This window comes from Magallana gigas, chromosome 3, assembly GCF_963853765.1.
Source record: "Magallana gigas chromosome 3, xbMagGiga1.1, whole genome shotgun sequence".
In the NCBI taxonomy this organism is placed as follows: Eukaryota; Metazoa; Mollusca; class Bivalvia; order Ostreida; family Ostreidae; genus Magallana; species Magallana gigas.
The window spans coordinates 54,754,735-54,780,429 of NC_088855.1; the positions used below are offsets into that span (position 1 = coordinate 54,754,735).

A 25,695-nucleotide genomic window follows, 5' to 3' on the forward strand; every position below is an offset into this window, starting at 1 on the left:
TTGCTCCTGAATGAGGCACTTTATTTATATGTATCAGACCAGAGGAAATTCTGAAGTCTGATTTGGACCTGATTTTTTCCATTAAATTGTTCCACAGAATATATTTGTCAACAAGAAAAATATAACAATGTCCTAAAAGATAGTTACAAATTGTCTTTAATGTAAATTGTTTTCTAATTTTATTGAGACATATGATGTGACTCCATGATACAACCAACACAAATCTGTTCTAATATATTATGATATATATTTCTCATTCGATTTTTGTTTGTTTAATTAAAAACATGCAATAATCATTTAGAGTAACGAGTCGTCTGGATATAATATATATGGCACTTACAGAAAAATAAAAGGCATTATTACACATGGGATATACAACAACTTGGTCATCAGATAATGATTTATCACAGAAAAATTACCGAAACACAACTTGTCCTATTTTATGATCAGTACAAATGAGAGTAAAGTGTCATATATTAAAGTACTTTTTCCTGAGCTACATAATGCAGCTGATGTTTAGTAATACTTTCAATAGTAATACTTAGTCATTTTTCTACAGCATGAAACTGGATGATTGAATGAACAAAATATTTATGTGCAGAATTGTAGTCACTAAACAAATATTTAAAAAAAAATCAAAGAATCATGATATACCGTTGTATGCACAGCGAAGAGTTAATTTAATCACATTAAACATAAGAATCCTTCCCTTTCAATACTGGAGTAATATTTAACAGAATATATACCCCATCTGTCCAAAAAGTTCAAAATTCTGTTCGTTGTGACTCTAAGCGGAGAAAAGTCAGATGAATTATCCTGATTTGACACAGTCCTGGGGAAGAGGCACTTGGGGGCGCTGTCTTCCTTCGGCCATCCACGCCTCGATTTCCTCCACGGTCCGTGGTACACAGGTCAGTAGTTCCATTCCGTCATCCGTCACTGCGACGTCATCCTCAATACGAACCTGTCAGGGCAAACACCATGTTATATAAACAGGAAGCATTGATTGGCAGAGAAATGGGGAAAAAAATTCATGAAATTTCCTGCATGAGATACCCATGAAGAAAGCACTTGTATGTATTTCACTTGAGAAATTTTTGTTTTGAAATTCATGTCAAGCATATTTTATGTAATATATATTTATGGTATAATATTTTCAAATCATGCAAAGTAAATTTTACTTGGATCCTCTTCCATGGGAAACATATTTATCTGTGTATTTACTGAATAACGTATAAAATACTCCCTAAGACAACTGAATATTAGAACTTGAATAGCAACAAACTGTATATTTTTTGCAAGTTTTTTTTTTTAAACATCTTATTAAAAACAAATCTTGCAAACAAATGCTACAATAAGATAGAGTACAACACAGTTTGAGCCTCTTTTAAGAAGAGACACTATCATAAATGCTTGTGAAATTGCACAAATAATCCCAGCTCAGTTAATTGAGAAATAATGCCTATAGAAACATGTACGGTAGACTGATTGTACATTGAAAGTGGACGACACACTAATGTACCAAAGGAAAGACACTTATGTAAATTTTGTTCAGATATTGAAGATGAATTCCATTTTGTTTTGCAATGTCGACAGTATAGAGAAATCCGAGTAAAATATATTAAGAAATATTATTGGAAAAAACCTTCTGTATACAAATTTATACAATTATTAAGTGTTCAAAATTTTAAAGAACTGTGTAATTTGGGGAAGTATCTCTATCTAGCTTTCAATATTCATGATAATTAAGAAAAATTCTCTGGGTTTTTTTCGCCTGTTAGTAAAATTTTATTTTATATACTTTGTCAATGTACTTTACATGTACATGTACATGTACCATACCATAACTTTAATATTGCTTTTAATTATATGTAATAACCTATGCTATAAGATGTATGTCTTGTGCATATAAAGAATGTAAATGATTGTATTCAACCACAGAATAAGATTTATGATGAAAATTAAGGTGTACCCCTCCGAATCCTCGATACTGGTCAATGACCTCACGGCACATAAACTGGGACTGCTGTGGATCTCTCAGGGCAGCATCCAGCAGCTGAAAGCGAACATAACATAGGAATAGGAAATTAGTCTTAATGCAAAATCAGTATGATGCACCTTGTGAAAAAAGACTGAGTGTGAACATAACATAAAAATTGCAAAAAGAAGTACTGAAAGCCGGGCTTTTTTGGTGTGTCTTTATGCATATTGTGTAGTAAAGACTGAAAATCTCTCTCTCTCTCTCTCTCTCTCTCTCTCTCTCCTCTCTCTCTCTCTCTCTCTCTCTCTCTCATGCTTTTAATGTCGGCAAAGCGTCACAGAGCGACCAAATTTTGTAAGCGGCTTTAAACAAAAATATGTCTGTCTAGTAGAAAAAAGTTCAACAGTTGCTGCCTTGAATTTTGCAACAAGCGTTATATATTCAATCCCCATTTCTTCAATGCGCAGCAAAGTAGTTCATGGAAATTCATGCGCATTGTATGTGTCCAAAATGCATAGTCTTGTTTTTAAAACACGTTTTTAATAAGAAAACTAAAAAAAGATCGACAATTCTCTCGAAATTAAAAAAAAGAAACAAAATGCCAACACTTTTGACAAAACGTGGCTCTTTGTGTATTTGGTATAGCGGAATCTTTTACTTTGACGCTGTTCGGTTTTTTGTTTACTTCTGAAGTTGTGCTGTTTATAGTAACATTGGCGATTTGCCTGCCTACAGCTAGGACTCTGCTTTCAGCAGAGCCTGGCTAAAAATGCAAAAATATTACACAAAATATGTTTAAAATGAAATGCAGACCATATTGATTTTAAATGCAGACCTTATAAATTCAATACTCTCTGTCTTAAAACAAAATATGATGCAACTAGTATGGTTATCTTTTTTTTTAGTCCTAGCCCTAAACAAAATATACCTTAAAACAAAATGCAGACCTTAAAAATTATATACTCTCTTTCTTAAAACAAGATTAATATGATACAACTCTGGTTGTTTTTTTGGTTCTAGCCCTAGACACCTGTAATTATCGCCAGTTACCCACCACGTCTATGAAGTAGACCCCTGGTTCTATGGTCAGCACCATCCGTGGTTTCACCTCCCTGGCTGTCCGCAGCGACTTCAGTCCGGGTTTGTCACTTCTCTCTACACCCTGAATCAAAAATACAATACTCTGCAGACTACATTGGAAAATGTTTTACACATCTCTATATTGTTAATAGAATGAAGAACTTATTAGAAAATTTCAATATTCAAATGTGTTTTAATTTCCTATTATGTTAATACTGAACCTACTTATATGATTCTTTTTTCATTTATTTATCCAATCTATTCAATAAATGAAACTTTTTGTGTCACACTTCCTCTTCACTAATACAGACCTCTGGGTATCCGCCTACATCGTGGGTGTCGATCCCCATGAAGTGCCCCAGACCGTGGGGCATGAACACAGCCCCTAGACGCACTTTCATCATCTCCTCCACATCCCCCTTTAGGAGCCCCAATTTCTTCAGCTCCTCCAAGTGGACTTTGTCAGCAAGCAGGTGCATATCCACCCAAGACACACCTGTCAAACCAAAATAAAGAGCAATGTCTGAAACACTTAGCTGCATATACTGACCCAGCTTAGGTCACACTTGTCAAAAGAGATGTAAAATCAATATGTCTGAACCACTTAGCTGGTTTGACAAGCCAAATGTCCTACATCAACTTATGATTGGCATATTAGTATTTCTTGACAGCAGAGTGATATTGTAGACATACATTTTTCACATTCTGTCAACATGTATATTTTAATGGAGTCCATGTTTACAGAAAAACTGTAAAATTGCAAAATTTCTTACCAGTAAAAAAAGTCCATTAACAGTTAAACTGATTATCAACAACTTCAAAACCTATGGACAGTGTTATATGCACACATATAAATACTGAAAACCATTTAACATTAAATTATGGTTCCTAGATATTTTAGGGTATTCATTTGTTGATTGCACTTTGAGATTAAGAAAGATATAGCCATTGCATCATTTTATTACTGTATACACGGTTATTTTGGCCCCGTTTTATTTTTCATCCTTGTACACAAAGTCACTTGCAAACAGTTTCACCCCATCTGGAAAATGCCTAGACTCAGTTGTATAAAAAGAAAGATAATTTAAGACAACTGAATTTGACCAGTCTTGAGGACCAAGGGCATAAGGGGTGAAAATAAAACAGAGCAAATATTTCCCTGTATACAGTATATAAACTGCCACTTCTCACCAGGTTTAAGGGCTTTCATCACTGCCCTGCTAGATTTGTATACAGCTTCGTAAATTCCTCGCTGTTTATCGGTGAACTTCCCATTGGCTGGGTAAGAGCAGGTGATGTCCGAGGCATAGCAGTAATACTCTCCTCCCATGTCTAAAAGACTGCAAACAGAGAATCGGTTTTCTGGTTTCATTCTTTTTTTTACTTCATGTTAAGGCCTACATTATTAAACATACCTACATTATATATACTCTTACTAAGGAACTTCCAGGTTTTTCCAGAAAAGTTGTCCCAATTAAAAAGAACTGCATGTTTCACATGTATATTGTGTTCTTTTTGCAGATAGCAATTGTTTCATACAATTTAATGGCAAATTTCACAAAAATGTATACTTACATGCCAGTAAGTAAAATTAACAATTCTTTAAGATGTCTTACTTTGAGTGTCTAAATTTTTAATATACTTTAAATAGCCTTACATAGGAACTAATGTTAAATTTCTATATAGAATAAACAGTGGTATTTCTTAATCATACATGTGCTACATGTTATCTATTCATAATAACATTTGTATTCATCTTAATGTTAATGATTGTATAGGGTAATTATAAGGTCCTGTTGTAATTATTCAGTATCCTACACCCCACCCTCAGACACTGCATACTAACCACATGTCTCCATCCTGTACTTGTTTGGAGTTTGGGGCACCTGCATGTCCATAATGAAGGACGGATCCATTATCTCCACTGGAACAGTTCACATATATTATGTAAGGGGATTACGAGAGCATATAATCAATTTTAAACACAGGTGAACAATTGCCTTACTATCATGCATTGGTTTTTGATATGAACTCTGAACTGGATGGAAATGAAAACAACATCAAGACATCAAATATACGATTGTACCTGCCACAGATGCATGTGTAAGCCATAAGTCTGACTCCACCATTGAACTGACAGTAGTGTTTGAAGATGCTACAAACAGAAATACATGGAATCATACGTTGGCAGAGTAAAAAACATCATTAGCTGGCAGGGTTTCACTGGGTTGGTAACATTCAGGAAAGCAAATATTTCACTTTAGTGGCTCAGAGAGAGAGAGAGAGAGAGAGAGAGTATTCCATGTTGTAATTAGTTGGGTATACCACTGATAATTCAGATTTACCTCTCCATCTGGTACTCGTACATCCCTGGTCTGACACACTGCATAACCTGCAATCAGAAGGACAAAGGGATTAAAATTCATCACAAGGAGTATGTTAGATTCCATAATTTTGTAACAGTTATTAGATTGTGATTATCAACAATATTAATGTCCTCCTGCTTCCACACATAAAAAAATCTACTGATGGGGTTTTTTGGTCAAGCCAATCTACCACAAACATGTACAGATTTCGATATATACCCAAGCTGAATTTTTCATAGGGGATTTTTGAGATTTATTACCGGAAACAGGCAATGGGAAAAGTTTCTATGGCATTGAGGATTTAATACACTAAAAAAATCATAAACATAAATCAATCCTCTATACAATATTTCTTGACAGTGTATCTATTTTGTGTGTTTGCATTATTTTAACTATTAATGTACATGTAGGTATCATTTTCAAATATTCATTTGATATTTTATTTATTTGAATATAGGGCCGCCTAAACTTAATTCTACATTTAACATCACTTCCAAATACCAAACCTAAGAGGAAGAGCGATAAAATAAAAACAAACAACATTTTTAATTATAAGTCATTCATATTAGCCAATACAAATACCGTGAGTATTAAAGCCACTAATCTTTTTTGACTATCCCATTTACTCAGAGATTTATATGGTCCATAATATACTACAAACATTTCCAGTTTCTACAGATTGCAGTATTTTAGTTAAATCAAACTGGAAAGATCAAATTAAAATAAGGGTTTGTTTGTTTTTTCTGAAACACAATTTCTCCTAAACCTACACGCGAGGGTTACGTTGAAAACAGAATTACCGGTAACTTTCAACAGCCTAAAAAGTACATTTTAGAAGGCCTTAATATCTGGCAATCGCTTATTAAATTATCTACTTTTGTATACATGTAGTTTACCTCTTTGTGAGCATCACTGCTTATCTTGTTAGAAAATCTCATTACTTCTAGCTCCAGATCCGTCTTAAACACCCGGCTGTCAACAAATGAAAAATAAGCAGAGTTTGAAGAATTTTTGATATCCTTATCAAATGATTTTTAAAACACTAACAGATTGAGGTACCATTTACTCAAGATAACAACAAAATGACAGAATGTCATAAAATAATGGAATACCATTCAGAAATTTCCGGATGTAAAATTGCATTGTCAACTTTGAATCTGCAAAAAAAAATAAAATAGATTTATAGCAGATTATATTACTTTAATAAAACTAAATTGAGGATGACATGTATTCAAAATGTCTATTGAAACATAGGTAATCACAGATTACAAAGCTCACCGAGATGAGGCATCACCCTTATGAGACCACCTTTATCATATTATATGAAAATCATACTTTATGATCTTGGATATTCATGGATTCTGTTTTGACACAAAATCATATATCATCTGTTAAAAAATTATATGATAATCATATGTTCATATGTTAATCAATATAATAATATAAAATTAAATATTGCATCCTATCATACTTACAATATATATCATATAATACAATAAAATACTGTAGTTAACAAAGATGATAATGTAAATATGAAATGACATTGTATTGTGTTAAACCTTATTGTATTTGATCACATAATACAACATCATTATATATAATACAATATTGTATTATATGATACAATATCATATTACATAATACATCATAACAATGAAACATATGATATTATATTGTATAATATAGTATGTTATATTGTATTGTATGATATTGTATAATATTTGATACATAATATGATACTGTTTCATATGATACGATATAATTTGATATAACATTGTATCATATCAAATGATATAATATTAAGTGATAAAGTAAAATATTATATAATACAATTTTATATTATACATATTGTATCATATGATACAATAATATATCATATAAACCAATATCATATTATACAATATCGTATGATATGATAAATAAATATATAATATTACCATATCATATAATATAGTTTCGCGTGATATAATTGTAAATTATAGAAACCAATATCATATTATACAATATCGTATGATACAATATAATATTATATAATGTTGTATCATAATGTACAAAACTATACAAAACAATATCATGATACAATATCATATCATAAAATATCAAAAAAATTGATACAATATCATATTGTATCATATAACTTTTTACAATTGATAGTGTTTCATATCATACAATACTTTATCATAGGAATCATGTTATATCATTTAACAACAACCTCATCTTTCTATCAAGCAGGTTTAAGTGAGGTAGGAAATTTCTTTAGCATCCTTGATAATGGAGATCAGGCTCTGCATCTGAAGCAACTTCTGCGTTTCATTTATAATACAGTTAAATCAACTATGCAAGCCATCATCTATTAAACATGTGACCTGTTCCAACAAACTAAACCTCATCTAGCATCCTTAACCTATGGCTCAGATTCAGCATTCAAGCCTGTCAGGTGCATCAGTATCATAAGACGCATCACCCATGCAAGTTTGGTGAAGTTAGGACCAGAAATAACTAAGATATCATCATCATGCAGAGGGCACCAGCAATTAAAACCTTAACCTCCTCCAGCATCCACAACCTATGGCTCAGATTCAGCATCCATGCCTATCATGTGCATCTGTATTATAAGACACACCATCCATTCAAATTTGGTGAAGTTAGGACCTGTAATAACTAAGATATATTTTTTAGCATCCTTGATAATGGAGATCAAGCTCTGCATCTGAAGCTTCCTCTGAGACTCATTCATATTACAGTTTAATCAATTTGAAAATGTTTGAAATAGTACTACTATCTACGTAACATGTGACTTGTTAAAAAAAACTTAACCTTATCCAGCATCCGAAACCTATGGCTCAGACTCAGCATTCAAGCCTGTCAGGTGCATCAGTATCATAAAACGCACCATCCATGGAAGTCTAGTGAAGTTAGGACAAGTAATAACTAAGATATCATCATAAGAGGGCACCTGTTTCAAAAACTTAAACCAGCTCTTAAAACCTTTACCTCCTCCAGCATCCGAAACCTATGTCTCAGATTCAGCATTCAAGCCTGTCAGGTGCATCAGTATCAAAAGACGCACCAACCATACAAGTTTGGTGAAGTAAGGACCAGTATTTTTTAGCATCCTTGATAATGGAGATCAAGCTCTGCATCTGAAGCTTCCTCTGAGATTCATTCATATTACAGTTTAATCAATTTGAAAATGTTTGAAATAGTACTACTATCTACGTAACATGTGACTTGTTAAAAAAAACTTAACCTTTTCCAGCATCCGAAACCTATGGCTCAGACTCAGCATTCAAGCCTGTCAGGTGCATCAGTATCATAAAACGCACCATCCATGGAAGTCTAGTAAAGTTAGGACAAGTAATAACAAAGATATCATCATAAGAGGGCACCTATTTCAAAAACTTAAACCAGCTCTTAAAACCTTAACCTCCTCCAGCATCTGAAACCTATGTCTCAGATTCAGCATTCAAGCCTGTCAGGTGCATCAGTATCAAAAGACGCACCAACCATACAAGTTTGGTGAAGTAAGGACCAGTAGTAACTAAGATATTACCATCAGAGGGCACCTGAAACAAAAACTTAAACCAGTTCTTAAAACCTTAACCACCTCCAGCATGCGAAACCTATAGCTCAGATTCAGCATTCAAGCCTGTCTGGAGCATCAGTATCATAAGACACACCATCCCTGCAAGATTGGTGAAGTACGGACCAGCAGTAACTTAGATATTGCTATCAAAGGGCACCTGCAACAAAAACTTTAACCTGCTCCAAAAACCTTAACCTCCTCCAGCATCTGAAACATATAGCTCAGATTCAGCACTCAAGCCTGTCTGGTGCATCAGTAACATATGACACACCATCCATGCAAGTTTGGTGAAGTTAGGACAAGGAATAACTTAGATATTGCAATCAAAGGGCACCTGCAACAAAAGCTTTAACCTGCTCCAAAAACCTTAACCTCCTTCAGCATCTGAAATCTAGGACCCAGATTCGGCGTCCAAGTCTTTCAAGTCCATTAGTAGGTCCAGATGCACCATCCTTGCAAGTTTGGTGAAGATAGGACAAGTAATAGCTTAGATACAGGACCTGCAACAAAAACTTTAAGCAGGTCCGTACGCCAACGCCGACGCCGGGGGTATAGCATAAGCTCCCCTTGACTTCGTCTCGGTGAGCTAAAAATAGTGTTTGCATCCTAAGGACTCTTCATACACTGATAAAAATGTTTTTAGGTCCTCAACTTTTAAGTTAATAATGATGTAGACCACATTAGATTGCAGTTTATTTCCATTGCATCAAGAAACAGATTTTTTTAATTATACAAAGTACTCAGAACTTTGTGTGTAGCAATTAACTCATTCATCAAAAATTACTAAACTTCCAAGTTTATCTAATTGATTGATTATATTTACTCACTGATTCCTGATTGGTTGATTAAACTTACTGATTCCTGATTGGTTGATTATACTCATTGATTCCTGATTGGTTGATTATACTCAATGATTCCTGATTGGTTGATTATACTCACTGATTCCTGATTGGTTGATTATACTTACTCACTGATTCCATCAAAAGCTGCCTCTCTGCAGTAATTCCCACTGTCTGTATTCAACCCTCTCTAGAATAAAGATACAATTGAAAACATCACATTTAGAATCATTATTAGGATAAAAATTCCACAATATTACATAAGAATCACAATAATCCATAAATTTTCAAATTCAAATGCTAAACCCAGCATTGTAAATAAATTTATTATAAACTCAATAACCATGATAAAAGAAAGAAAAGAGGAGAGGTGGGATATATTATACAATTATTTAATGCTTGAGCAGTCAATAGACCCGAATATTTTTCACGAGGTGCAGGGAACAGCTCAGGATGATCTATTGCCCGAGGCCAACAGCCGAAGGCAATAGATCATATTGAGCTGTTCCCTGCACCAAGGGAAAAATTCGGGTCTATTGACTGTTCAGGCATTAAATAATTGTTTTATTACCTAATTTCGTTTTTATTTTTTTGTGTTCACAATTATAAATTACAGAAGGTTTTCATACCATTATGCATTCAGGTCATTGTTAATTAATACCAAGATGACCTAAAAGATAAATTTTAAGAACAATAGTAAAATAAACAAAATAAAGTTATCTTTTAATCTTGTAATAATTTCACTTTTTCTAAAATACATTGCCGGTCCAATAGATCGCAGTCTATTGACCAGCGGGCCAATAGATCACAGTCTATTGACCGGAAGTCTGATAGATCGCAGTCTATTGACCGGCAGTTCAATAGATCACTTTCAAACCTGAATACACATACAAAAGAGACGAAAATGTTTAATTTGTTATAAAACAACAAAATCCCTTTGACTAGGTAATAATTATCAATAAAAGATTGAAATCTACAGGCGAATTGATGAGCAAGACCTTAGGGAAGGACGGCATGCAAAAGATCCACAATGAAGGTATTGCACGTAAAATGTCTAAATGTTTGGATCCATCCCCACAACAACATTAGGTTGTGAAGAGAAATTGTCTATTCCTATCAAGCGCCAATCCGGTCGCAAGAATCTTGATACTTTGAGTAATATTACCAATTTGAGTAGTGGTGGAGCATTTCTTTGCTTCAATAATTGCAGCTTTTCATTTCATTAGATATTTGTGAAGTGAAATGTCTGAAACTGTCCAAGATGTGTTTTCATTATTTCTAATTCTATTTTTCTATTCTATTTGAAAGGGATTTCAAATAAGTGTTCCTAGGCAAACACTTAATAAACATTCTGATTACAAACACCACACTATTTACAATTAACAAAAACATTATAAACATTTTGAATTTAATCCTACATCAAATAATGGAAATGCCCCATCAAGCATTAATAATAAATATTGTAAACGATAAATGAAGCAATATGAATATAATCTTAAACTGGTTGTAAATCATTCAATCCGACATTGGTTTGAGAATCAGCCACTGAATGAGTACTTACTAACGTCAGGAGGAGGGATGCCTTCTTCTCTTTGAATACCTTGGCTAACTGTGGAATAAATATAATACACAAAGAAATTCAGATTCTGTACCCTGAAGTTAATTATACAAGTATCAGATGTTTTTTTTCAAAATGTAAAAGAAAAATTAATTGAGATATCAAATTCTTACATCCTCTGCCCAAAATGCTTCATCCGCACCATATCGGACCTGAAAGTCTTTTACATCCAGCAACCTAAAAATCAAGATTTACTGGGAAAGTGTTCAATGTGTTAAAAAAAAAATCAAAATTGTGTAAAAAAAAAATCAATTCATCAACTAAGATGTTTTGTTAATGTATCACTTGAAAACAACATAACATACTTTCCCATCCAAACAGCATAGGCGTCAGGAAGTTTAGGTGGGAAGAGAATTCCTCTCCCGGTGTCTACCTCAATGGCACCATAAAAATCAGGTTCCTCCACCCCAAACGCCCAGTGAAAGTACGACTCCTGTTGACGGAAAATCTATTTTCTGAGATTATGTTTTCATTAAATGTTTATATTTTGAACTTTTATCTTTGTTGAATACCGGTACTTTCTGCAACCAAACTGTCTCTATACTACACTTTTATCAAAATGGCACCATGAGCAATCATTAAAACCAAAAATTTATGGGCAATGCAGCAAAAAAACCAGAAATTTTTTTATGTTTTGTTATTTTTGCCCCTCTACACTTGTGAACACTTTCACACTGTCTTCAATTCGTCCTGACACAGTTGTATGTGAGAGAAAATTTGAGACATTTGAATTCACCAGTCTAAAACTTGCCTGCATGCTGACAATGATCGAGGGCTAAAGGGGCAAAAATAAAACGGAAGGGAATATTTCCTTGTATACAGTTAAACTCATAGGAGCAGGTTATGTAATTTTTTCTGTTATAATATATGCATCTTTATTTCAATTATTGGTCTAAATTAAGTAAACAGTTGGTTTACACATTTGACTTTTACATTTCACCATATCTATACTGCATTCAAGATCGTATAGAGGCTAGGTTATGACTAGGTCGTAGAAGATATACCGGTTTATAGTATGCACCACTTACTCCTAGTTCTGTCATTTCAGATAAATGATACAAAACTACTTACATTGTACTAGATAAAAACTTAACACCGAGGACAACTCGCAATGCTGAAGTCCACAATACAAAAAAAGGTCTTTTCTGCATTGTGGACACTGGCAATATTATCCTTTAGAGAATCCCCAATTGCGATCTGAGTTCACTTGAATAGTTTAGTTCAGTTCAAACCGTAAGTCTGTTTCTTCAAAACTACGTCTATGATCAGCTCAAATTCATATTTAAATTAATTTAAAAATACTAAACCTGCCTGTCTAAAAATGGGTTCATGATCTGAACAGTGCCTGGTTTCTGATTCCCCACCCTGGAGGAGTACATATGCCCTTGCTGGAACTTTGTTGGTGGCTCTCAGTCTTTCAGCCAGACGTTTTCTGTTCTCCGTGAATAGTTCAGCAGGAACTCTCAAGGTGTGTTCCCCGCGGCAAAATGCAGGCCTGATAAAAAAAGGTAAATAGTCTTAATCTAAACATGAATGACAAGGATAAAGGTCTTTAAAAATTCTACTTTCTCTTACTCGACTCGATAGGCTGCCATGTTTGAATGATCAATCACAAGACCAATCGGCGACGTTGAGATGACAAACTGAAAATAAAGAAAGTGAAAGTAAAAAGTGAAAATGAAAATAAGTCAAGAAAAATAATTCCTTCAATAAAAGAAGATTAAACATATCTGAGTTAAAGTGTAGGTATGTTGATCACGCACGGTATAACTCAAACTTGAAATGGTTTACTGTTTTCTCAAAAGAACATATTGACCTCGATTTTATATACAAACTGTGTAAACAACGAAAGGTTCAAAATCCAGATTTATCATCACTTTTCTACAATGGCAGCTGTACTGAAGCATTGGCGAGAAGCAGCAACGTTGCTTGTAGTAGCAAAGACTTCTAAACTTATACCGAATGGTGTAAACGGCGGAGGCTTGCAGCTGGCAGGTACAGGTGCAGAGCAATCGCAATACAACTACAAGATGCTGATGCTGAAAAGGTCAACCAAAAGCAAGTTCATGCCCAATGTGTATGTTTTTCCTGGGGGTATAGCGGAAGACGCTGACTTTTCGGCAGAATGGCTAGACCTCTACAAGAAATTTGGCGAATCAGAGAGCAAAGAGCTGCTTAAATATCTGACTTCGGCTGGAACTGGCCCCCCAATGTTCAGCAGAACACGAGACCAAGAGTTCCAGCGCATTCCCAGTGAGCTAGCTTTCAGGATCTGTGCTATACGTGAAACGTTTGAAGAATCTGGTGTTCTTATTGCTAGAAGTATTGAGGACAAGTCACACTTAAACTCAGATTATCCCAGGAAGCCAGTTTGGGGTACAAGTGTTCCCATGGAAACTCAGGTATCAGATGAGTGGAGGAGACGTGTGGATAAAAACCCATTAGAGTTCATAAAAATGTGCCGTACTCTCAATGTGATTCCAGACGTATGGTCTTTGTCCGAGTGGACGAACTGGTTGACTCCAGTGACTCTATCAAGTACTGGGAAGGGAGCGAGGCGACGATATGACACAGCCTTTTTCATGTGTGTAGTGGACCACCTTCCAGAGGCTATGCACGACAACAATGAGACTGTGCATTTAAAGGTACACAAACTTAACCAATAAAAATGGCTTCTAGTAAATGTTTCAACGATGATGAAAATGAAATACTTTTTAATAATGCCCATTATTTGTAAATATCAATTTTGCAATTTGCATAAAATGCAAAGGTTTGGAAAAACGTAATTTATGGACGAATTGTTCTGCCAGTACATGCTTTATTCTATCCTTTATGTGATGTTTTCCATCTCCAGTGGATAGCCCCGGACACTCTGCTGAGCGAATACTCCCGTTCTAAGGGCCTTCTTGCCCCTCCCCAGGTGTATGAGGTTCACAGGCTCCTCCACTTTCAACAGGTTGAGGACCTTCATCGTTTTAACTGGGATAGGGCCCTCAAACATCGTGTCAGACAGTACTTTCCTGTTGTTGTTGGGTGTGAGGATGGTATCGTTGTTGTGTATCCAGGTCAGCCTACGTTCTCACTTTCACAACTCTGTTGACCAACTTTTAATCATATACAAGATGTTTTTGTGATTTTTGAGAGAACCTTTTAGTTGCCAATAACTTTGAATCAGCCTGCTTACATTTTACTAGTTTGCCATTTTTACTATAAATGCCTTGGTTATGGGTATTTGTTGCTGCTATCCTATTTTACTATGGTAGATTTGCAAAATAAGAAAGTCTTCCCAAATGAAAGAAGTAATGCACAGGGTATTTTGCCATTTACCGGTATTTGGTGGAATACCCATATAGATTTTTTTAAGTGTGTACATTTTAACAGACAACATAAGTGTTATGGGACTACCAGTAATCCTGAAAAATTCCCGAATTAAGATTTTAATAAAACTCTTTCATCTGAATTTCCATGTGATGAATACATATTGACCAGAGTTGCTGTTTTTTTTTACTAAAGGTGATGAATTATACCCCGAGGAACCGGACAGAATTGGTGAGAGTCCAATCTTAACCCTGAAATGTTCCCTGGAAGACCTTCCCAAAAGGTATCCATTAATGAACAGGATGGTTGTGGCTGGGCACCACTGGGTCAACACGTCTGCTGGGGATGGTCAAGTCATCCCCGACTTTGAGCGGACGTTTCCTGAATCTCTCCAACCCAAACTGTGATACCAATTATATGTACTTTTATTAATATAATAAATTTGTATTAAACACATTATTTTATAGTCTCATCTCAAAACCACAATTCATGTTTTTTTTATCATACTATTAAACCTATTTTATTGTATGGAGCTAAAATTTGGAGATATTATAATCCATTAGCCAAAAAAATTCATATCCCTGGTTGTGCAATTGACAAAATATATTCCAATACACTATAACGCGCGTCACTCAATTTATATTCACACACTGCTGGATAAATTGCATTTTAAGTTTTGCAAATCATAAAATGTACTTGGTATGCGTAGATCTGCAACAAACTCTACTGTTCTACATGAACTGGGAAGATTTCCCTTAAATTTTGTTATCAAAAGATCCATGAGTTATTGGTACAGACTTGAGAATTATAAATATACCGTAAATATAAATATATAATAAAGGATATTAGGATGAAAAGCTTTTCAGATTATATGCTTTGTCCCCTTTATTAGATTAAGATATATTTTTTAAGCTCATTGCACAAGCTCACCCAACAAGCACTCTACCTGTGCAGTATAAAGTTGATATTGCTCCTATATGTGCAGTATAAAGTTGATATTGCTTTTACGTGTGAAGTATAAAGTTGATATTGCTTCTACGTGTGCAGTATAAAGTTGATATTGCTTCTACATGTGCAGTATTAAGTTGATATTGCTCTTATGTGTGTAGTATAGCATTGATATTTGATTCTACGTGTGCAGTATAAAGTTGATATTGCTTCTACGTGTGCAGTATAAAGTTGATATTGCTTCTCCGTGTGCAGTATAAAGTTGATATTGCTTCTCCGTGTGCAGTATAAAGTTGATATTGCTTCTACGTGTGCAGTATAAAGTTGATATTGCTTCTCTGTGTGCAGTATAAAGTTGATACTGCTTCTACGTGTGCAGTATAAAGTTGATATTGCTTCTCTGTGTGCAGTATAAAGTTGATATTGCTCCTATGTGTGCAGTATAAAGTTGATATTGCTCTTATGTGTGTAGTATAGCATTGATATTGCTTCTACGTGTGCAGTATAAAGTTTATAATGCTCCTATGTGTGCAGTATAAAGTTGATATTGCTTCTATGTGTGCAATATAAAGTTGATATTGCTCCTATGTGTGCAGAATAAAGTTGATATTGCTTCTATGTGTGCGGTATAAAGTTGATATTGCTTCTACGTGTGCAGTATAAAGTTGATATTGCTCCTATGTGTGTAGTATATAATTGATATTGCTTCTACATGTGCAGTATAAAGTTGATATTGCTCCTATTTGTGCAGTATAAAGTTGATATTGCTTCTACGTGTGCAGTATAAAGTTGATATTGCTTCTACGTGTGCAGTATTAAGTTGATATTGCTATGCAAAGAAAACAAGAGTCCGGGCAAGGTCTGCTACGACTTTGACAATTAACAAAGATAATTTGGTCAAGGTCACTGCACTACCCTTATCCTCTGCAGTCTTTCAGTAAAGCCAAAGTAGGATTGATCTAAAGAGAATAAAATTATACTATCTGGACAATACTTTACAGAGGTTTGTTACGACCTTGACTTAGTTGAAGGTTATGCTAAACAATATGCCAATTTTTTTTTTAACATCATTGTTCAACCAAATTGTATCCTGCCTCACCTTGTATTTTCCCATATAAATATAAAAGTGATTTGACTTTCTATTGCCTAAGCATACACTTACCCTTTTTTGACTTTTACCGTAATCAAAGACATAAAAAAAATGCAGCACATGGTTAGAAAAAATTTTTTTATTTGTTTTGTTCTAAAAGTTATCAACACTGTCATTGTGGATTGTCACAATGTACAATGTACGACATACATAGAAATGTGGTGCTTCTCAGCTGTTCTAAAGAACGATTCATATGTAACCCACTCAATTTCTTGGCTGTTTAAGGTGGGCTGATAAAAAAATTTATAAACAAAAAATACAGGCACATGCATCATTGTTCAATTATTGGATACAAAACAAATTTGACAAGACTCTTGGAAAGTAATTAATTGGAGATGTTATGTATATTATCAGTAGATCCAAATATATAACAATAATTAGCAGGGATTCAGTGTTCTTTCCCCTTGAAATTTTGATTTTACAAAATGTTGGTGTTATCTCCTTTAATATCTAATATAAAGATGCCTCGAATTGATGTACCATTCACAGCCTTCAAAGCATTAACCAAAGTTTACTTTATAACGTTGGACTATACAGTTTGGTAATAAATACAAGTGTAAATAGGCAACTTCACTTCAATTTCACTTCATACTGCTGTTTACTAGGCACCATATAATGGTAAAATTGTACAAATGTCTTTTGAAGGAGCTGCTATAGATGTATGAAAATTGTTCAGTCTGCAGATGGCCAATGAATTCCATTATTGGTCTGAATTTATTGTACAATAAGACTGGGTAACTTGTATATTGTCAGTATATTATGATAATGAAACATTCAATATCTGATTTTAAAGAATGTCTATGATAATAAAACAATGCTCACAAAATTCAATACAACAACTATAGTACAATGGAAAGCTCAGCAAAAGGGGAGGTAAATCAGCCTTTACAATGAAAAGGAGACATTTAGAAACATTTGAAATTTTATCTGCATTAAGGGCTAATGATATTTCCTTTTTCTGATAAAATGCATTTTCAGTGTTCTTAACCCCTCCTAATTTAAAATCAAAATCTTTTCTGAAAACGAAAAACTGTTCGAAAAAAACAATAAAACGATCCCCCTTGAACAGAAAATTAAAAAGTTGTCCTAAAACATCCCGTCGTTATTGATGTGCACATTGCACTCTGGGTCCATGACCAGGATGGTCGTCGTCATCGTCGTCATCGTAAGCTTCCCGCCGGGCTCCTTGACTCCGTGATTCATCAAACTCCACTAGATCCACTTCCTCAACATCTTCACCTGTTGGAATTTCTATTTTTGGTCTTGGTGGGAGCAGTTTCTCTAGTTTCTGTCAAAAAATTTGCCACAATTTAATTTCCAAAATCAAGTTAAAGTTAATGGCAATGAAAATATGCGCTGAAGTGTACAACTTTATAAAATAATATGGGTGTCATACCTGTAGGTCTTCAGGAGGGGCAAAGTTCTCTGGTGGAAATGTGATGTCAAATCTAACCAAGAGATTTCCCTTCTCAAAGGGATTCCTGTAAAATGGCATTCCCTCCCCCACAACACATCGTACTGACCCTAAAAAAGACATTTTAAATTAAATTGTAATGCATCTGTATTTGTTAAAAAAATTAATTTAAAAATTCAATTTTCTCATCTTTTTTTAAAATTAAAGATTACAGAAATGTTTTAGTGCAAAAGTCGAACTTGAGTCCCGGTCATGATCATTGATCTCTGACAATCAAAGCTTTGACTTACCTGGACTAACGACTACTCCTGGCGGACTATTTATCACTAGATCTCTGCCGTCTAGATGCTTTAACGTGAACTGGAAACCACACAAAGCCTCTGTCAGAGAGAGGTTGTTTGTACAGTATAAGTCATTGTCATTGCGTGTAAACAGTTCATGCTCCTTCTGTTGCAGGATAATGATCACATCCCCTGGTTCTATGTCCGGCTGACAAAAACAAGCAAACTTGGTCATAAACACAGAAAGAAGTTGTTAATGAACTATGCATAAAAATTAAATTAAGGTTCCCAATCCCATGCTTAACTTGTTAAAGGTAACATCAATGCAAGTTTTAATGCATTTTCCATAAAATTAAAAAAAGGTTATGCCATTGAAAAAAGAATCTACTTTTATATACACGTTCAAAACATGCATCCGACTGTACATATTAAAGAAATGAATTTCATTTTCATTTTTACGTTTGAAACATTCATTCCTCATTTGAGAAATTCAGATCATTGAAAATATGAATGAGTGTTTATGTACATGATCATTCTTGGACAAAAGTGAGTGTTATAAATCTAATTCTGGGTCTTATCAGACTGCTTCATCTGTGATGACAACTTACCAGCTGATCTCCCTCCCCTCTAAAGGTGATTCTTTGGCCATCTTTCATTCCTTTGTCCACATGGACTTCCAATATCTTGGTTTCATTTGTAACTTTTTTCCCCTTACATTCTTTACACCTATCCTTCTCATTAATGATTTCACCTGCAATCACAAAGGACAATTCCTTTATCATCATTATAACAAAGATTATCGTCAACAAACATATAAAAAAGGGCCTTCTATGACATAAATATGACAACATACCATTTGAGCAACACATGTAATTGTTCTTTATTAGATAATCTTACAAATTGGTTTGTACCATTTTATGATTATTCATATTTTGAGATCGAACTACGGTCATAATTAAGTGAAAATTGGACAAAAAGACAAATCTTATACAAAGTAACATTTCACCTCTCCACTTTAAATTTCATACAGATTAACAAATACATTGAGTTTCTATTAAGTTAAACATTCAAAATATCATAAATTTAGTTTACAATATTCAAATATTTTCATTACCTGTACATGTACTAAATTTAATTTATGGCCAAAATTCTAAGTTCACAAGGGCCAAAATTCCCAGAAAATTAATGGAATCAAAATTTCCTAGTAATATGAATTTCTACACATTGTGTCCTAAATACCTAGGAAGTATCACAAGACAATGTGCATGAAATGGTTTAAGAGAAGGTGCGCTGACAAAAAGAAAGACTGACTGGCTGACAGATGGGTTAACAACATTATACCCCTCAAAACTTGTTGCATGCTATATGAACTTGGGACCTGCAGGACTCTGAAGATAGATATCTAAATTTGACAATATAAACAGTTCAACAGTGGGTTGAAATCACCATGTTGTGATATGCTATCATAGAAAGTTAAGTCACTGGGTGTCGAGGACCCTCAAAATAAAAATTGAATTTCCGGAGGATGGGTAATACTAATGCTCTAGTAAGCCTTGTTTGTTTAAAACGTGACACTCTACCTTCTCCATGACAGTCTGGACACACTGACTGCATTTGTTGCACCATCCCTGGTCCTAACTGTCGCATCGTTATCTTCAGACCGCGCCCATTACATGTCCTACATTTCTGCATGGCTCCTGGTTTACCACCAGCACTGTAAAATAGCATCAAATTTAGATACAAACTAAAACTGATAACTTAATTTAGATATCTAAAATAGTGGTCAATGCATCATTCAAATTTATTCATGTATATGAAAGTATAAAAAATTAAAGGCTCAACAATGTCTGTATCTAAATCACCGATAGTTTAATTCTAGTGTTAGCATATGAAAACCAGCACACGATAAATGTTTCCAAATCCTAGACATCTTAGTGATGCCTCAAACATTATCATCTGTAGTCTTGTTCTCTCTGATTTTTTCGGTATTAAAAACTTCTTGAAGCCTCATTTGTCTCTAGTCAATATGGCCAAAAAAAAATATATCCCTGTTTCCTGTCACCTGACCAAAAAATTCCATCACCTGTATTTATAACCCCCTGAAGCTAAGATTGTCGTGAGTTATTAATCTACAGGGTTAATTCAAGCAGTGAAAATGTCTTTCAATAAGTTTACTATCATTCTTTTGCATTGAGTTTAATTTACACAATTGTGAACTCAGAGGACAGAACAACTTCAACTTCTCTTTCTGGGGAAATTTTGGCAAAGTTACCGATCAACACATGATCAAATAAAATCTATTAGGGTCACAATGTAAAATAAGGGTTGGTCGGGCAACAGAAAACAGGAGTATTTTTTTATTTGGCCTAAGCCCCAGTTTAATGGATAAACTGAATCTGACTTTTGACATGATCCTCAATACAATGTTATTCAATGTTTGTATCACAATTTCACTCTGATTCAAATACATATACAGTTCAACGTCAAAATCTTACTAATGTCAGCAAACATGGAAAAGTAAAAAAATATGTGGGTTTCGTAGGAGCCCGGGCACATTGCAAATAGTTGATGCAGGTAAGTATGGATATTGAAATAAAAATGCCTCAACTTTCAACACTGCCATGTATGGGCACAGAAAACCTAATTCAGAGGATATGTATAATATTCGTATGAGTGAACAGGAGGACTTACCCTTTACATTTGGAACAGATAATTGTTTTACTTAGTTGTAACTTGGCTGTTTTCCCATTATAAAGGTCCTCTAAAGACACTCTGAAATTTAAAACAAAAAATATTTAATAATCTTCTTGAAAATCTAAATTATTCTTTCACTAAATGAAGGACATGAGCAAAAAAAAAAAAAAGAATTTTAAATTCATTCTTGACTCACTTACACTCAATAGGTTTCCTAATAAACATAAATTTAACAAAGATCAGGCCATCCTAAAATAAAAAATATTTGCTTAGATTTGCCACCTAGAGGTTTCTGGACACAGAAGGGAGGGAGGGTTTTTTTCAAACTTGAATTTTAACTAATTATATATTGGGGGGGGGGGGGGGAGGGGGGAGGTATTTCTATGAGGAAGGAGGCAATTCCAAACAAACAATTCTATTTGTATTTTGCAGGTCTCATATTAAACAAGAAAAATAGTTTCAAAAACAAGAAATTATTAACTTTAAATGACAAGAACAAGGCTATTGCCAACAGGTATTCTTCAAAGTTAAAAAAAATGTCACAAAAACAGATTACTGTAGACGTACTTTTGTCCGCGTGGTATTAATTTACGCTATGAACGCGGGCACAAATTTTCCGCAGAATTTTTGCCCAGTGTACTTAAAGTGCATTTTGGAATGAAATTTTGAAATTGCATTACATGAATAAGGATAATCGGAAGTTACTACATTATATAACACTTGCATATATGTATACCCAATGTATATCGTTTTTATCTATGAAAACTGTCAAACAAATTTGTATTGAGAATTCACATAATAAATAATTTAATCTCCTAAAGATTTGAATTTTCTGTAAATTTACTTGCATGAAATTTAAACTTCTCCCAGCTTGAGATAACGGCACGTGTTGGACGACAAATAGCCCCAAGCGGGTCTGTCTTTCAATGACCCAATTAACTACACGCTAAGACCCGTATTTTTACTGCAATTTTCAGATCCCTTTGTGCTCCGACTTTTAATTGATAAAACTGATCAACTCATAATTTAAACGATTTGTGAACCCATAAATTGACAGTTAATTAAAGATGTGGTGTTTCACAAGACGATTTTAGCCAGCATCGTAACATCTTGACGGCTAACTAATGACTACCGACCAGTGCACAACCGATAATTACTGTTCACTGTGAACAGTTCTTACAATTTAAGTCCAAAGTTGGACAAATTCTAGGTAATGAAAATCGCTCAGAACTAAATCTAATAATAATTATTCAAATGATTTTTTTTTCATTCAAAGAATCCGTGTAAATTTTTACCCGCGGATTAGTTTGATATTGTGATTCCGCGGAATTATGACCCCATGGAAAAAAATATGTCTACAGTATTTATAACTAGGGTGTGATTTACCTGAGTGGGTGATGGGTATCCTCTCCTCTACGTCTACCTCTCCGACCGCCCATTCCCCCCATCCCAAATGGCCCTCCCCCGCCCCCAAAAATACCACCAAAGAGGTCACCAAAAATGTCTCCAGGAAAACCTCCTACAATTCAAAACATAATCAGTTATCTATGCCATAAAACACTACCATATGATATTTCAAACTAAATAGGTAAAATGAAATACATGTACCTGCATTAAGGCAACATGTTCACATCATCAAGAGTTTGCATTATCAGTTTCTTTTCAAAGTCATTACATTTTAATAGATCAAACATTGTATACCTAGGACTCTTTCAAAAACAAAGATAATGTTTTACAATGATAGCAATCATTCTATACCTGATCCCCCACCCCCTTCTTTCAGGCCTTGAAGACCAAATCTGTCATAAGTCTCCTTCTTCTCCGGATTGGATAAAACCTCATAGGCAAAACTTATTTCCTTAAACTGTGAAGAAAATAAAGTTATGAGTTTTATTTTTGAAAATAATTAGATTACTAAATTTTGGTTGGTCAAAATAATACAGCACAGCATTTGATCTCTGTAAATGACTTGTAGTGGATACCTTTTCTCCTGCTTCTGGGTTCTTGTCCGGATGATATTCTTTTGCCAACTTGTAGTAGGCCTGTAAAAGAATGTTTGAAAGGAGTATAGCAAGTCATTAACTGCAGTAACTCTACAAAAATGCTTGGCAAAAATGTACCTTAGTTTTTAACTTAAGTTATTGAATCAAACTGAATTTCTTATGATACAACATTCTTTAAAAATATAAGATACCAAACCAAAAAAATTCTCAAACATTTATATGCACAGTCTCTTGAAAACCCGCACCAGCCAGTTTAAGTGTTGTGGTTTGCTTAAAGGAAACAATGGCAACTGTACATTAATTTGCCAACATTTACATTAGTTTTCGACTTTATTCATTGGGCTTTTGAACCTAATTTCTTATAACACATATTCTTTACAAATACAGGTATTCAATACCTAACCAAAAAAATTTTCAGACATTTTACTAGATACTATTATGCACAGCTGCTTCTAAAATTCTCTTAAAACCTGCACTAGCCACAGCTGCGTTCAAGATCGTAGCTGCAACGTACATGAACGGTAAGGTAGCCTAGCCGCTAGCCGTAGATATTACATGTAGTAGCCTAAATATTTTATGCTAAGCATCAAAATCAAGATGGCCACCTTAGTTACCACTTTGTTACAAATATGAAATATAATAATTTAGTGATGTCTTTTTCATCCTACAAGTTATAACGAACTTTAACATGTATATTTCTGCTTGAAATTAACAAATCATGTCGATGTAATAATTAGTATTTAGTTGAATGTTTCCAACTTCAAATCAGAGACCTAGTGTCTAACCTAGTGGTTCGTTCAATAGACCTAGATATCTACGACCTAGCGGCTAGACTAGCTGAGCACTACGATCTTGAACGCAGCCCAGGTAATGTGTTGAGGTTTCTTTACAGGTAACAATGGCAACTGTACATTAATTTAGCACACATGTACATACTTCACTTGCAAAGTGGGAAGTCTGAAGCAAATAAGTGTCTGACTGTGAAAACATTGAAAGTAAATACACTGAAATTTATAAAAATCAGAATTAGTGGTGATTTCCTTGTGCAGACTAATGCACTAATGTAAGATGGAGTCTAGTAAAGTCGTACCCAAACCAACTCGTACCCAAACAGACTAATAATCCATTGGTCCGGTGGTAAACAATGATCCTTGGGTTGTAAATGTAAAAGATAATCTGTTAAGGTTAGGTTTTGATATAATTACAATAATTAAAAAAATTATGAGATAAATGAATGTAGAATTCTTGATAATATAGTGTCATCTCTTATAAGTTTGCCAAAGAGGTCCCCATATCAACATTTGATAGAAAATTTCTGTTTACATGAAATCTTTCTTTAAAAAAATGATTAATTAGCTTGACTAATTGATAAATTCTTCTCAATCTTTGAAGGAAGGCATAGTATTATAATTGAAGTCATTTTTACTCGACAATTTGATTACAAGTCTGTTTGGGCAAGAGTCAGTTTGCATGGTTACGAGTTGACTGTAATTCTGTAAGATTTGTCTGTTGGCTTGAGTAAATTTGACGTCTGAAACATCATTGATTCCAAAATTAACACATTTACCAATAGAAATGCTGAGGTTTGCAATTAAAGAGGAGGAAGGCTATGACTGTCCACTCCTTTAGAGAGAAAATTCCCCAAACAGCTGATCTCAAACATATCCAAGAAACTGTTACCAAGTCTAAACCTGACGTTTTTATGTCAATTAGGATTTCAATAAGAACCCTTTTAAGCATATATTAGACACATTTAAATGATAAACATGTTGCAATACAATCAAATAGTAATACACACCCATTACACTGTTCTACTGATTTCCCCATACTCAAAATGAAAGCAAGGGCACAGCTCAAGCTTGGCGTGTTTGGGATTCACTCCTACCTGGTTGTTTACATTTCATGCGACAAAAATTTATTGCACAAAATAATGATCATAAAAGTCTCTCTCATTTTAGTTATTTCGTCATTTAAAATAAGTGAGATTCTTCTAGAAAAGAAACCCTGTTAGCAATGTATGTACCAAGAACCATAACTTCCTTCCACCGCGTGTTTGGGCCGGTTGACCTAAATCATGTTATAAGTCCCTTATTTTTAACGGAAAATATTTATCTATATATACGAGCGTATTACCTTCTTTATTTCTCCCTCAGAAGAATTCTTATTCACGCCTAAAATGTCATAGAGCTTTGTGTCTGCCATTTTCACGAGGTCTTTACACAAGAATAGACGTGACGTTAAAGAAGAGCGACGCCTTGCGGCCACGAACGATAACTCGTGTATCGTAGTGGGTTTCGTGACAACGAATGCGCTTTTGGCCACAGTATTTATTTTATACAAAATAATCTTTAACACAAATTGCAGTTATGTAAATTTTGGCGGTTTGTGGTTTTTTTTTGTTCCAGGGCTTGGGGTTC

At 34.3% G+C, this 25,695-nt stretch overlaps 3 protein-coding genes across 3 annotated transcripts; 1 reads left to right on the plus strand and 2 right to left on the minus strand.

The window, feature by feature from the left end:
* Positions 1-138: 138 nt before the first annotated feature.
* LOC105324309 (xaa-Pro dipeptidase) lies at positions 139-13,176 on the minus strand. Its single transcript, XM_066080415.1, has 16 exons — positions 13,046-13,176; positions 12,782-12,965; positions 11,776-11,903; positions 11,584-11,647; positions 11,414-11,461; positions 9,981-10,042; positions 6,540-6,584; positions 6,324-6,399; positions 5,407-5,453; positions 5,148-5,216; positions 4,908-4,985; positions 4,253-4,401; positions 3,373-3,557; positions 3,036-3,143; positions 1,973-2,056; positions 139-964 (listed from the first exon to the last, which is right to left on the minus strand). The coding sequence occupies exons 1-16, from the start codon at positions 13,063-13,065 to the stop codon at positions 812-814; spliced, it is 1,500 nt and encodes a 499-aa protein (XP_065936487.1). The 5' UTR covers positions 13,066-13,176; the 3' UTR covers positions 139-811.
* Positions 13,177-13,356: 180 nt separating this feature from the next.
* LOC117692503 (acyl-coenzyme A diphosphatase NUDT19) lies at positions 13,357-15,247 on the plus strand. The gene is made up of 3 exons (XM_034480457.2): positions 13,357-14,115; positions 14,325-14,535; positions 14,984-15,247. Exons 1-3 carry the CDS (start codon positions 13,357-13,359, stop codon positions 15,193-15,195), a joined length of 1,182 nt encoding a protein of 393 aa, XP_034336348.2. The 3' UTR covers positions 15,196-15,247.
* A 1,700-nt stretch (positions 15,248-16,947) lies between these two features.
* Positions 16,948-25,566, minus strand: LOC117692504 (dnaJ homolog subfamily A member 2). Its single transcript, XM_034480458.2, has 10 exons — positions 25,412-25,566; positions 23,258-23,317; positions 23,034-23,139; positions 22,662-22,794; positions 21,273-21,353; positions 20,162-20,295; positions 19,190-19,332; positions 18,591-18,789; positions 18,283-18,410; positions 16,948-18,174 (listed from the first exon to the last, which is right to left on the minus strand). The coding sequence occupies exons 1-10, from the start codon at positions 25,478-25,480 to the stop codon at positions 17,989-17,991; spliced, it is 1,239 nt and encodes a 412-aa protein (XP_034336349.1). The 5' UTR covers positions 25,481-25,566; the 3' UTR covers positions 16,948-17,988.
* Between the last annotated feature and the right edge of the window lie 129 nt (positions 25,567-25,695).

Coding starts and splice junctions, on each gene's coding strand:
- LOC105324309 (XM_066080415.1), bottom strand. CDS start 13,065: ATGGCAGCCTATCGAGTCGA. Junction 11,462..11,583: donor AAGCATTTTGGGCAGAGGAT/GTAAGAATTTGA, acceptor TTTATTCCACAG/TTAGCCAAGGTATTCAAAGA. Junction 5,454..6,323: donor GCAGTGATGCTCACAAAGAG/GTAAACTACATG, acceptor TTCTGATTGCAG/GTTATGCAGTGTGTCAGACC.
- LOC117692503 (XM_034480457.2), top strand. CDS start 13,357: ATGGCAGCTGTACTGAAGCATTGGCGAGAAGCAGCAACGTTGCTTGTA. Junction 14,116..14,324: donor ATGAGACTGTGCATTTAAAG/GTACACAAACTT, acceptor TTCCATCTCCAG/TGGATAGCCCCGGACACTCT. Junction 14,536..14,983: donor TATCGTTGTTGTGTATCCAG/GTCAGCCTACGT, acceptor TTTTTACTAAAG/GTGATGAATTATACCCCGAG.
- LOC117692504 (XM_034480458.2), bottom strand. CDS start 25,480: ATGGCAGACACAAAGCTCTATGACATTTTAGGCGTGAATAAGAATTCT. Junction 19,333..20,161: donor TCCAGACTGTCATGGAGAAG/GTAGAGTGTCAC, acceptor TTGTGATTGCAG/GTGAAATCATTAATGAGAAG. Junction 18,175..18,282: donor CCCCTCCTGAAGACCTACAG/GTATGACACCCA, acceptor ATTTTTTGACAG/AAACTAGAGAAACTGCTCCC.